The sequence below is a fragment of the Lactuca virosa genome, chromosome 1 (genome assembly GCF_052849685.1).
Source record: "Lactuca virosa cultivar CGN04683 chromosome 1, Lactuca_virosa_CGN04683_v6, whole genome shotgun sequence".
Lineage (NCBI taxonomy): Eukaryota > Viridiplantae > Streptophyta > Magnoliopsida > Asterales > Asteraceae > Lactuca > Lactuca virosa.
In genome coordinates, this window is record NC_136426.1 from 82,186,525 (window position 1) to 82,201,147 (window position 14,623).

The 14,623-nt window shown below is 35.8% G+C and overlaps 1 protein-coding gene across 1 annotated transcript; it reads left to right on the plus strand.

Moving 5' to 3' along the window:
• Positions 1-12,225: 12,225 nt before the first annotated feature.
• On the plus strand, positions 12,226-13,899 carry LOC145149090 (root allergen protein-like). The gene is made up of 2 exons (XM_079075192.1): positions 12,226-12,442; positions 13,474-13,899. Exons 1-2 carry the CDS (start codon positions 12,262-12,264, stop codon positions 13,767-13,769), a joined length of 477 nt encoding a protein of 158 aa, XP_078931318.1. The 5' UTR covers positions 12,226-12,261; the 3' UTR covers positions 13,770-13,899.
• Positions 13,900-14,623: the final 724 nt, after the last annotated feature.

Sequence of the window (14,623 nt, forward strand, 5' to 3'; positions counted from 1 at the left end):
TCTTATATCCGAAGGCCATGGGGACCTAAGCCGAAGAACAGTTGTCCATAGAATATTTCTTTAACAGTTCAGTGGTGTATTTCTCCTGATGAATGAATATCCCTTGCGGAAATTGTTTCACTTGAAGTCCTAGAAAGAAGTTAATCTCTCTATTCATGCTCATTTTGAACTTGTTGGTCATGAGCTTAGCAAATTCATCCACCATTCCTTGATCAGTCGATCCGAAGATGATATCATCCATATATATTTGTACAAGCATAAGGTGGTCACCATTTGCTTTTCTAAATAAAGTGGGATCAATCACTCCTCTTTTGTATCCGGACGAGACAAGAAATTCAGAGAGAGTCTCGTACCATGCTCTTGGGGCTTGCTTCAGACCGTAGACTGCTTTTTCAAGTTTGTAGTAGTGGTCTGGGAATTCAATACTTTCAAAGCCTGGAGGTTGCTGAAGATAAACCTCTTCTTTTAATTCCCCATTGAGAAATGCACTCTTAACGTCCATTTGGTGTACCTTGACGTTCTTGTGGGCTGCATATGCTAAGAAGATTCGGATGGCTTCCATTCGTGCCACCGGAGCATACGTTTCATCATAGTCAACACCTTCAAGTTGACTGTAGCCCTTTGCAACTAACCTTGCCTTGTTTCTGACTACCGGACCAGATTCATCCAGCTTGTTTTTGAATACCCATCTAGTACCAACAATGGTGTGACAGTGTGGCTTTGGGATGAGCTTCCACACTTTGTTTCTTTTGAATTCTTCTAGCTCTTCTTGCATTGCGGATATCCAATCAGGTTCTAGTAATGCTTCTTTGATCGTTCGGGGCTCGACTGAGGACATAAATGCTGCGTAGTGACAATGATCAGATAAGTCCTTGGAAGATCGAGTCTGGATACCTGCGGATGGGTTGCCAATGATTTGACCTGGTGGGTGGTCCTTCGTCCATACGTGTAGACGAGGTTGTATATGATCAGCAGCTGCGGTAGAGGGAATATCTTCAATATCAGAAGATTATGTGGTTGGAGATGGCAGTTCCCCCTGGACTTGAGAACATCCTGCGGAATCATCTTGGTTTGTTGGAACGAGAATGGAATTTTCTTGAGCAGTTGGAAGAGGTTCCCCCTGGATTGCTGATGGGAGTTCCTCTGGAACCTGAGAAGGTTCCCCCTGGACTGCGGATGGAAGAGTGATAATCCTAGAGTCTGTTCTTGTGTCTATTTTTTCTATGTTTTCATCATCCGAGTCGGAAGAAACGATGGATGGTAACGATTCTCTACGGATGGGAACTTGAGCTATATCAAGTACTGGAACCTCGATGGTTGTTGCTTGATCCGGAGTAGAGCTTTCCCCCTCAACCGGCGAGGTGAAAGTATTGAGAGATGCTACTTCAGATAGTGAAGGACCAGATACATCAACGTGCTGCTGTTGAGCTTCTTGAGACACAAGAACTTCGGATAACTTGGCTGTTTCTACAAGGTCAAAGAGATCGTCATAATTGACTTCAACAAGATTTAATGGACCCGAAGAGGTAGGAATATCACTTTCCAGGATTGCAGTGGTTTCAGTGGATGGAGGGGTGTTGCGGATGTGATAGTCATCAAATTTCACATCGAAGCTTTCAATGATCAACCTTGTGCGTCTAATGAGAACTCGATAAGCAACCTTGTTAATGGAGTAGCCAAGGAAGATGCCTTCATCAGACTTCGGTGCAAACTTGTTAAGCTGATCTCTGTTGTTGATCACGAAACATCTACACCCAAAGATATGAAAGAAACGAACATTTGGCTTGCGGTTGTTAAGGCCCTCATACGGTGTTTTATTGAGGCGTTTGCACACAATGCTTCGATTTTGTACAAAGCATGCGGTTGCTACAGCTTCAGCCCAGAAGTAGAGAGGAAGGTGTGCGAAGTTGAGCATGGATATGGCTGCTTCTACTAGAGTGCGGTTCCTTCTCTCTACTACCCCATTTTGTTGCGGTGTGTAGGGAGATGAGAAGTTGTGAGTGATACCCTTGGATACCAAGAAACTGTTGAGGAGATGATTAGTAAACTCGGTTCCATTATCACTGCGGATGCGTCGTACTGGCAGCTTTATCTGAAGTTCTATTTCCTTGATGAAATTGATGAAAATCTGCGGTGTTTCTGACTTGAGTCTGAGGAAGAAAACCCATGTAAAGCGTGTGAAGTCATCTACTATAACCAGTATGTACTTCTTGTGATGGAGACTGGCTACGGTTGATGGACCGCAGAGATCAATGTGAAGGAGCTCTAGTGGTTCAGAAATTGAAGAGTCAATCACCATGGGGTGACTTGCTTTGGATTGCTTTCCATATTCACATGCAGGACAGAGAGTATCATTGCTGAACTTGAGAATAAGGAGTCCTCTGACTAGTTCTCTAGTGACCAAATTGTTGATGTATCTGAAGTTGAGATGAGCTAGCTTGCGATGTCATAGCCAGCTGACTTCGGATACTGCTTTGGATAGGAAACATAACTGCGGTTTGCCTATGATCAGAGAGACATCCAGAGGATACATTGTACCTTCGGATCGAGATTTGATCAAACATGTGCTCCTATCACTTGTCATTACATAACAAAATTGATCATCAAATTTAACTCGATGGCCTGCCTTACATAGTTGGCCAACACTGATGAGATTGTGTTTAAGGCTTTCTACATAAGCAACCTTTTGAATAGAGAAGTTCCCCGTACTGAGAACACCGTAACCTCGGATGATCCCATTCGCATTGTTACCGAATGTAACATTTCCACCGTTGCAAATTGGCCTGAAATCCCGAAGGTATTCTAACCTTCCGGTCACTTGCAAGGAGAGGCACTGTCAATTAACCATTCTTCTTCTTGTTCCTCCTTGCACAAAGCCTGAGAATTACACAGTTAGTTTAGGCATCCAAACTAGTTTGGAGCCTGGGACAACAAATGAGTTTCTGAATGATGCATGGACCAAGGTTGCAGGGACAGGTTTCTTGTCAACTTTTAATCCTAGTCCCGGGTGTTTGTGTAGTTTTGGAGTGTTGTGTGTTTTTGAAAAGTTACGAGGTTTCTGACTCCAACTAGATTTGACATAGGATGAATCTTTTTGGCAACTACACTGACACTTGCAGGTTGAGATTTTGTCTTTTGTTTTGACACCACGTTTGGTCAGCGGTCTAAAGGATGAGTTGGGCTTGTGACCGGTCCGAGGTTGAAAAGATCTGGCATGAGTGTTGTTTGGTTTCTGAAAAGTTTGTTTTGAAAAAGGTTTAGCACGTGTAGATCTTTGTGTTCTTTTGGTTGGATTTAGTAGAATACCCTTCCACTTGTTAAAATTTTGATGTGACTTTAAAAGTGTTGGAGTGGGTAAAATACCTTTCCATTTCGGATCATCTGAGGAATAGATTTGAAAACCATTGTTTCGAAAAGACTTTACATCTTTTTGGGTTGTGTCAGATGAAATAGGAATGACTGTTGAAACTGTACATTCCTTTTTGTATGTTTTCTTGATGGGAGAGTTTTTCAAAAAGTAGTGTGAGAAAACAATTTTTTCTGGACTTTTGGACTTTGGAAGTCTGACATGCTTCTTGTTTTTCGAAAAGATTTGTCTATTTGTGCCTCGGGAGTGAATTTCCTCTTTGAAAGCCTTTTTTGCTAAAGTTTTTGGAGAACCGCAGTCCTTAATGTTCAACTGCGGTTTCCTGGAATTCTTATAAAAATTTTGAAAACGGGGGCTTGAGTCATTCGAACTTGAAGATTCAGGGGTTTGAGAGCATTGACCTACTTCAAAGATTTCTATGGGTAATTCATGATGAATTGGCTGAAGAGTCACAGTTCCTTTTACTGATGAATGTGGTAGTGATGATTTGACTACTGCAGAGTAAGTCTGAGTTGGGACTTCAGTGGGACTTTTGTGGGACTTTTGACTACAGTGTGAGACACTGCGGTCTGAGGACAGAGATGGAAAGTCTTTAGAGACTTCGGGGCCCTCAATGACAAGTTCTTCATCAACTACGGATGAGGTTTGAGAATTTGGGTAAATGGTGCCACAGATAGGAATTTGATCACATGTGTGACCCGAAACCTCAGGCACTATTTCCTCAATGACACAATTATTGCTTAGATTATGCAGTCTACCGAAGTGAGTTTTGATGTCTTCGGGAAAGGTCTTGTCATTGACTGGGAAATGAAATTCTCGGTCTGGAGGGACATACAGTCTGTCTTTGTTGAACCGGGGTGAGGAATCCATTGCGGTAGGATATCCATTTGACCAACCCCAATTGTATGTATTGTCCACGGTTCCATTGTTTACCAAATTTTCAATAGCTTCACTTTCATTGAACAATTTTTCGATTAAGAGATTTAAGCGTACAATTTCACTCTGAGCTAAATCTCTTTGGTTCAAAGCTATCTCTAATTGTGTTTCACTCAACATTCTTGCATCTTTTTCTAACTCTAAGTCCTTTTCTAACATAGCCATTTTGAGTCTTTTGTTATCCATTCGTCCTCTCACATGGAACATCTCTTGGGACGCAATGTTCTTCTCATCTAAGGCTTTGTTGTAGTCTGTAAGGACGGCATCACAAGTGTCATTAAGATCATCTATGTAGGGTTGACAGTCATGCATGCTACAGTTTAGAGTTTGGATCATAAGTTTTACCTGTTCGACGATGCTTAGAGTTCCATCCTTTGCCATGTAGCAGTAATTTTTGTCCAGCTTTGTAGACCCATCATCATCCGCAGTTGCCAGCATGCAGATTTTCCCTTTTCCTTTGACACTGCTGATGGTTTCATCTTCGTCTCCGGATGACCAAACTTGATGGTCTCTTTTGACGTGGGCGACGTATGCCCTTGCCTTTTCCTTATCTTCCAATTCTTGAGCCATTCTAAGGTAGAATGCTCTGCCTTTTACTACATTGGCCTTACAATCTCTTGCAAAGTGATTTTCTTTGTTGCATTTGTGACAAATTACAACATCAGTCTTGTTTTCTGATGGAGTACCGGAGTCAGTGGTTTGAGTAGACTGCGGTGCCTCCTTTGGTTGATTATTTTGAGATTGTGGTGGTGGATGATAACTTTTGGGATATCGAGGATGGTTATTATGGGGACTGAAGTTACGGTTGAATGGAGGTTTGTTGAACTGTTTATTCTTGCGGAAGGAAGGAGGTGGTAGACGGTTGAACTGTTGGCTAACCAGAGCAATATCCTTCTGAAATTCTTCTTCATCGTCATACTCTGAGTCAGCTTCGTATGACTGCGGTGGTGTGTCATACGAGGGAGAGTAAGATTGATTATGTGGAGCTTGTGCTATGAGAGCAAGTGGTCCTCTGAAGTCAGCACAGTCTTTGAGTACGGTGGATTCTTGTGCTTGCAGTTCTCCATAGAGCTTGTAGAGTGACAAAGAATGAATCTTTCTATCGCCTTGGACTATCATCTTAGCCGTAGTCCAATGTCTTCCCAAACCATTAAGAAACTGAAGATTTGTTTCATGGTTACTGCGGATGGTGCCCGCATTGGATAACTTGGTGACTATCAGGTTGAATCTTTTGAAGGAGTCTTCCAAGCTTTCGCCAGTATGAGCTTTGAAGTTGTTGAACTCATTGAGTGCGGTAGTAAGCTTCTTGTCTTGTGCTTGTTCTGAGCCTTCGTACAAATTCTTGAGAACTTCCCAGATCTATTTTGCTGATTTGCAATTTATGATAATATCGAAGTTGTCAGGAGCAACTCCACAGGAGATTTCATAAAAAGCAACAACATCATTTTCCATTTTATCGAGATCATCCTTGGTGGGACGGTTCATGACTGGTTGACCTCCTCCTAGTCTGGTTGTAGCGCCGTCAGTTTGGACTGGTGTAAGGACTGGGACATGTGGTCCTTCTTCTACGGATCGCCATACATCTCTACCAAGTCTCCTTAAGTATCTTTCCATTCTTTGGGACCAATGATGATATTCATTTGCTACCAGTATTGGGGCTCGATTAGAACCACCAACACTGTTGGAAACATTCAGAGATAACGATTGTGCCATATTTTTTGAAGTTTTTTTGTTTTAAGAAATGAGCTTCAGTGGTATAGAAGACCCTTTGAAAATCAGAGTTCCGTTTTCAAAAAGCAACCACTATGGCTCTGATACCAATTGTTGAGAGAAAAACTTTGAGACACACTTGAACAAACGTTAGAACAAGTATATTGCGGAATGGTTAATCTCGAAGGATCTAAAAGGTCAACAATAATATTTAGAGTTAGATAGTTAAAGAGTTAGTTGCGGAAAAGTAAAGAAGTAGAAATGACAACAATTGTTATATCAAGTATACACATAAGTTGATTCATAACGAGGAATGCATTCAAGCCAAGTTAATAAGTGAGATCAAACTTAGTGATTAAGTCACAAGAGACTTGCTCCGAAGAGAGATTGTAATCAGCTATATTCTAATAAGATTTGAGAGTAATAAGAGATGAGTAGTTTAGATAGAGAAATAGAAAAGATAACTTCAGAGATGTGTATTCAGAATGATAGATCCGTAATGAATACAAGAGAATGAGCTCTATTTATAGAGACTCAAGGAGTTACATTAGATTCACTCTCTAAGAGTAGCCATGCAAGGCATACTGGACAATAGAGAGGATTACAGTAAGACAAAATAAACTAAGTAACAAAGAGTGACTGCGGTTGGCTTTGATGACTTCGGATGTTGAAGAGGGAGCTTGACCGCGGTAGCTTGTTGGCTGCAGTAGCTGAAGTTCAAGAGGGTCACTTTTCATGATTCAACAAATGTTATGTTGAAATGGTTCAACTTAAGGAAATTATATATATGGAAAGGATAATTGCATTCTCAAAATTTGGTTATGATTACTGCATCCCTCTTCATAATCAAAATTATGAGAATATGGCAAATAGAAATATTATAGCAGGAGATTGGTAAAGTATCACGTCTTTATGTAAGACATTATGAATCGCGTCCCATACGCTTTGGGTATAGGATCGATTGCATATGCTATAATATCCGACCGTTTGGATTTTCCAAATGCTTAGGGCATTAAGAGGGAAAAGGATCAGAACCAGATTTGACTAAATTGATTAACCAACTGTCAAGGACAATCTGAGGTTTGCTAAGGATTGGTCGCTTGTGCGCAGTTGGAAGTAAAGTATTGAATGGAACATATTGACGTTGTTATGAATAGATAAGACTCTATTAAGAATGAGTGGTCATATGGAAAATATGGAAATGTTTCCATATTGGGAGTTGGACGTTAAGAATCTACTTTGAATGTGAGACTTCATAATAGAGCACTTTGTAATTCCATTGGCTGAGTCTTGGTGACTTTGTGTTGTGGCATTACGAAAGGATCGTTGCATAAAATGTTAGAATCTAACATATTCTAGTAGTGCAAGAATTGGGTATTATTACACTTATGATAAGGATTAGGAATTGTGAAATGAGTATCGTTGGAAATGTGTTCAATTGATCTATTTCACAAAGTATGGACTATAGGTAAACATAGTGTGCATGCTTAGAGCATGGGACAAATATTGTTATAATTCAAGTAATAAGTTGATTATCCGAAACATTATACAATGAATAATATGTAATCAATATGGTGACTAAATAAAATGTGTTTTATTTATACTCACAAGTTTGAGGCCATATTGGATTCGACTATTCTTGTGTTTCACTTTGCATGTTTTGACTTCCCGAATAATATGATTATTCAAACCATCCACAGCCGATAAATACTTTGGAAGTAGGTATTGAAGCTAGACTGTCGTGAATTGGTTTGTAGACTGTCTAAAGTGTATTAGACATAGAAAAAGTTTGCTACAACGTTCATTAGTGCTTATGAATTAAGATTTTAGCATTGGATTAAACCCACACTCACTTGAATCACTTCGTGGATTTTATCACGAGTGATTAGTGAGACGATAATATCTTATATTCTTGAAACCGAGACATGTGAGTTGTAATTTACAAGTCGGTTGCACATTATTAATATGTAAACGCACCAGTAACTTGGTGTTATAAAACATATTGTTATGTGTGATTTGATGAGTAGGTACAAGCGAGAATTTGAGTCGAAGTTTATCCGTTCCTTTTACCCAATGTGGGATAAAAGCGATATATGTGGGCCCCTCGATGATTTAGTGATGACACCCCTAAGCGCTTGGTCAAGCCGGGACTAAGTTGATGTGTTTAATTGTAGTCTGTTGTCAGTCGTCATAAACCGGAAATCGGGAAACAACACATGAACAAAGAGTATGATTAAATCCATGTCTCAATTCATACGATATCTAGAATGGAGGAATATATGATCCCTTATCTAAAGGACGCGTTACTGATAAGATCAGAGTTGACAGCGGCTTTTGAAAGCTACGATTGTTGATCAGGTTCTGAAGTCATATGCAAAATAGTTAGTAGACTTATCCAAGTGGGAGATTGTTGGATTAGGTGTCTAAGCCCATAACTATTTTGGTATGTACTTGACCCGATTATGAGCATGGTCCTTTTGGGTTGCCTTCGCCATAGCAACTGATAGGATGAACTAAGGAAAAAGAGGATTAATTATGATGTATTAATATATTATATGAATAATATATTAAAAGAGAAATCATATTGTTTAATTAATATTAGTCAAGAATTAATTAAAAAATATTAATTAAATAAAGGGGACTGATATTGTAATTATAAGATAGTTACAAAGTTGGGCTTAGGATCCATAAAGGAAGCATGGACGAATTCTATATTTGGGATCCATATAGAAATCGTCCAAGGGCCTTCTGGAAGGGTCTTTGGGCTGCTTAAGGACTAAGCAACTGGATTAGGGTTTCCTAGTTCAAACCCTAGAAGCCTAACTGTAAAAGGAACCCCTTATGCCTCCAAAAACGTCCCTAACCTTCTAAGAGAAACCCTAGGACGTTTTTGGTGCCTCCTCCCTCTCTCCTTATTCATCTTGTTGCTCATGGTGTTTATGACTCCATTAGAGGTGCAACATTTGAGGCACTAAGCTTTCAGAAGTTAAGATCAAGAAAGATTGTGATTGTTATTGCTACATAACAATCAAGGTAATGTTTCTAACCCTAATCTTTTGTCAATTTCGATAATAGCATGTTAGATATAGGGTTTATTGCTTTGGTATTCAATGTTGTATGTTTACTTAGAAAAACCTAGATCAAAGCAATTAGGGTTGCATGAACACCATAGGAATGACGTTATGCTCATAATCCATCACATATTTGTTACTCGTCTGCAGATCTACATCCACCTTCAAATCAATGTCTCCAATTCCCAACCTATCTCTACATGCCTTTTCCATGTACTTTTCCATTTCATCAAAGCTTCTTGCTTCTCTTTCATCTCCAATATCCTCCTTTTTTAGTCTTGTTACTATTTACTTCTTGCTTCCCTTACATCACCTAACCTCACCCCTCCTATACAAACCAACTCTACCTATCCCTACACTCGCCCACCATCCTCATCTACCGCTACAAACCAAAACCTACACATTTTCACCCATCCTTACAACCCACCCTACCTACCTATAGCCATATATTTCCACCCAACCTTACCCACCCTGCCCCTATCCACATCCATCGTACCATCCACGTACCCATCCCACCTCCATTTACCCTTACCTAATCCCTCCTTACTTATCTACCACCACCACCACCTACCCCACCCCGCCATCACCTATAGCTACCTTTACCCACCTACCCACCCTTACTTACCCATAAACCCGACCCTACCCACCTACACCTACCTTATGGTTGGGTGATGATGATGGGATGTGGATACGTAAGGGTAAGCGAGTGTGTATAGGTTTGGAAGAGGTGTGGTGAGTGAGTATGGGAGTAGGTACATATGGTTGTGGATGGTTTATGGAGGTATATGTGTTTGGTGTGGATATATGGGTGTGGTTGGGGCTGGTACCATAGGGGTGGGTGGGTAGGTTGGGTTGAGGGTGAGTTTGTGGGGTGTTGGTGTTAGGTATGGATTGGTATGAGGTTCAGGTGGGTAGGGTGGGGGTTGTGCGGGGTGATAGGTGTGATGTGTGGTTATGTTTCTGTTTTGTTTTGTTTAAAATAACAAAATTTTGGAGTATGAAAATCGATAAAAATCACAAATCCAAACACGTTCTCTAATTTTCTATAACAGATAATGAACTTAAGCATTTTAGCTAAACACATTTTATAAACTTTATACTGAAAAAGTGAAAATGAAAACACATTTCAATCTTCTGAAAACGAAAAACAGTTTTTTGCAACTAAGCACATCATAAGGGACTATTTTTTTTCTTATTATGTTCTGGATGAATAAAATGACTGAATTTAAAATAATTTTTATATGGATAAAAGGTTGAATATACAAAATCCATTATTTCTTTTTTGGACTGAAATGACCGTTTCAAATAAATAAATGACAATTTTATCTTTTTATGTAAAATTAATTTTGATATTAAGTTCATTAACTATCATAACTTCAATTTTAGACAAAAATAAAATCAGAAGAAGTTTGACTGCTAAGATCCCAAAAATCATGAACTTTTTCATGTTTAATTTTAACTTTAAATATTTAAAAGTATATACAATATCACATATTAAATAAAATCCAAAAGAAATATCAATTCTCTCCTTTTTCTTCTAATTACATGACTGTTTGAAATATATATTCATTGGAATCATAATATAAATATAATGCACCAATTGAAACCTACATTGTGAACATACAAAAGAAATATAAAATATTTGATAGCGATAAATGCAGGAATTACATGACCCTTTGAAATATATAGTCATTGGAATCATAATATAAATATAATGCACCAATTGAAACCTATATTGTGAACATACAAAAGAAATATAAAATATTTGATAGCGATAAATGCAGGAAAAAGGGACCGAAATTTTCCAACATAAATAGAAAATGAACAGAAATTGGGATGACGTGGAGAAAAGAAAGGGTGTGATTGGAATAATAAATATGTAATTACCATTTGCTTGATGATAAAGATATTATTTTTCCAACTTAATTTATTAGGATATTTTTTTAATATTAAGAGGGTGTTTGGTAAAGTAGCTTATAAGCGATTCCATATAATTATAAGTTAAAAAAAATGTTTTGATAAAAACAACTTATAGTGTGGAAACTGCTAGTAAATCATTTTTTAATCATTTTTTCATAAGTTATATCACTCTAATTTACTAGCTTATAAGCCAATAAGCAATAATTTTTTTCCCAAATACCCGCTAAATTAAAAAAAAACAACTATATATAACTGAATGTATTAAATTTTTACACATTATATGAAAAAGAAATACCAACATGCAGACAATAAGGAGTATTAAGTGAATGTCTCCAAATATGATTATGATTTATGATCTTCACTATAGTTTTATAAGCATAAATATAAGTTTATTTAAATAGTTCAAATAAACGGACTCTTCGATGTGTATATTTATATATTTTTTTTTGCCAACTGGACACTACACCTATATAACTCATAGCATAGGCATGTGTAGGATTTTATGTATGTTTTGGCAAAACTAGTTGTAAGCGGAAGTTTGAAGTTGTAACTTTAGCTTTTATATAGAATTTTTGTTCCACAAGCACTTGTAACTTTTGTAATATAAAATGAAGTAAATGTAAAAGTTATAAGCTGTAATATCTATTTAAATTAACTTTTGGTAGTAATTTTTTTTTTATTTTACATTTTAACTAAAACTTTTAGGATCGTACTGCTGATAATATTAAGGTTTTTTAAAATTTGATTTTTTTTTCTTAAAATATTAAAAGCTTATAAAAGCTCTCAAAACCTAGTTACTAAAGGTACTGGAAAACTAGTTACCAAACATACTCTTTATCTCCTTACGTCTAAAAACATGATTTAGTTTCAATGTTGTTTTGTTCTCACTTATCATTTACTATAAATTAAATTTATCAATTTAGTTACTTGATTGAATATTATATAATTTTAGTATGAACGAATTTGGGAATATGTATTTAGAAAATTGTCCGCTATGGAACCTGGAAAATGTCCAAAGTCCAAACAGATGTTGACTCATAAATGCAACTAATCCATATGTAATAAGTTAAAATAGTACACCAATGTTGAACGTAGGAATATTCAAACAGATAGACTCACAAAATTCAACTATTCCATAATTGATAAATACCATTAAAATAATACTCACTAGTCATCCGTTTGTGGCCCACATAATTCTATAAATATCACATTTCAAAGAAGCAAAATTCATAACATTTTAAGGAGTGATTTCATATCATGACAGTTGTTACTTCTGAGTTCGAGGTCTCTTCTTCCCTCCCAGCTTCCAAATTTTTCAATGCCTATCGTGACTTCAACAACATTGCACCGAAGGTAGATCCAGAAACATACAAAACCCTAGTGACCATCGAAGGTGATGGAGGCGCTGGAACTATCAGGGACATCTCTTTTGGTGAAGGTAAGTAAAATATATATATATATATATATATATATATATATATATATATATATATATATATATATATATATATATACTAGTTGTGAAATCCATATATTACATAAGTTAATTAAAAATAAGTTAAATATAAAGGTGAAAATATTTGAAAACTATGAATTATAAGAAAATAAGAAAAATAATGAATTATTATAATGAAATTGTTTTTATCTTTTAAATTTAAACAAATAATTTAAATAAATAAAAGAAATTAAAGAACTTTAATTTTAGAAATTTAGAAATTAAAATGTAAGCTCATTAATGAAATTAATATTCTTTATTACTACATTTATTTAATTATTACATTAAAATATTATGTGAAATTTAATAAAATAGAAAAACTCGGAAAATGACATGTAGAAAAACAATTAATTCAAAATAATATAAAATGACATTTGACAAATTAAATGAGAGTTTGACAAATGGTAAAAAAACCTTTATATATATATATATATATATATATATATATATATATATATATATATATATATAAAAGATCAAATAAAAATGAAAATTTTAGTAGGAAGGTAAGATGTTTTTTTTTCTACATATTTTTTTAGCAAACAAACATAATGAATCTTTAGATGATTCAAAAGTTAGATGATTTATAATGAAAAATTCTCAAAAAAAACATATTCATGATTCATTTTTAAGTAAATTAAGAAAAAAATTCATTTTAACGACAATTTTAATGAACAACAACAAAATCATTGTATAAATGAATCATCGAAATATTTTTTTGAGAATTTTATTTTGTGAATCATGTTATTTTTGATTCATCTAGTGATTAATTTCTTTTGTTTGTCAAAAAAATATGTAGAAAAAAACTTCTTACCTTTCTACCGGATATATATATATATATATATATATATATATATATATATATATATATATATATATATATATATATATATATATATATACTCTTTTAAATTGTTTTAGTATATTTGACATGTATTTTGGTTTTTTATCCAATTTACATCGGGATAACACAGGCGTCCCATTTACAAGCGGAAAGTCGAAACTCGATGTTGTTGATAGTGACAACTTCACTGTTGTTTACACAATCTTTGAAGGAGATGTCTTGATGGGGCAACTAGATTCAATGACTCATCATATGAAGTTTATACCTTCACCTGACGGAGGATGTGTATACAAGTCTACCATTGTGCATAACTGTAAAGGTGAAACTCAACTTCCCGAGGAAGCAATCAATATGGCAAAAGAAGGATTCAAGAAAACTTTCAAGGCGATTGAGGGTTTTATCCATGCAAATCCTCACAATTATTAATCAATATACTACATAGATGGTGTGTCATGTTCATGGTTCAGCAAAAATAAAATGGATTTCAGTCCTGTTATATTTTATGTGTACTTTTGTGTTTATTAATATATAATGACACAAGTGTTTATTTGGGTGATACGCAATCTTTATATACAGTTGTTCGAGAATTTGGAAAATCGTTGGAATGATTTTTATAGCTTAAATTTGCCACTTGCTGAGCAGCCGTAATTTCAGTTTGTGGACCAAACCGGTTTCTTCTGTTGTTGGACACTTGGTGGACACTGAAGTGACGGTTTTTTTACTGAAACAGCCATTTTCTTCCGACAAGTTTCTTCAAATACGAAAATTAGTGATAGCTTTTTCCCCTTTTTATCTAGCCATTTTTTTAAGACAAAGGCTTCCATTTCATTGTTGATTAAACTAGCTACAAGCCGTCCATTTCATTAGTACACAAAACGTCATTAGCCATGCCAAAAAACTATGACCATAGACATTTATTCACAGTCTTTTATTTTAATCAAAACCTGACTAAAGGTCGCATCACTATTGATAAGTTATGGCCACGTTTTATTTCCATGACTACATCAAAAGCAAATCGTAACTATAGGTTAAAATAGTCAACTATAATGTATCAATTTTTGTAGTTTCTTCGATTGTTTTTTTATTAAACATCACCTTAAACTATTTTGTGTCATAAATATTCTTTCTATCATGAGTATTATTTATGTTTAGTTACGTATACGGAATTAAACCGTGACCATAAAATAATTATAGTCACAACTTTTTTCTTTTATAATATCTATTGTTTAGTTTTAGTCACATCTAAGAAATAAACCGTGAACATGAACTACTTTTCATCG

Coding starts and splice junctions, on each gene's coding strand:
- LOC145149090 (XM_079075192.1), top strand. CDS start 12,262: ATGACAGTTGTTACTTCTGAGTTCGAGGTCTCTTCTTCCCTCCCAGCT. Junction 12,443..13,473: donor GGACATCTCTTTTGGTGAAG/GTAAGTAAAATA, acceptor GGGATAACACAG/GCGTCCCATTTACAAGCGGA.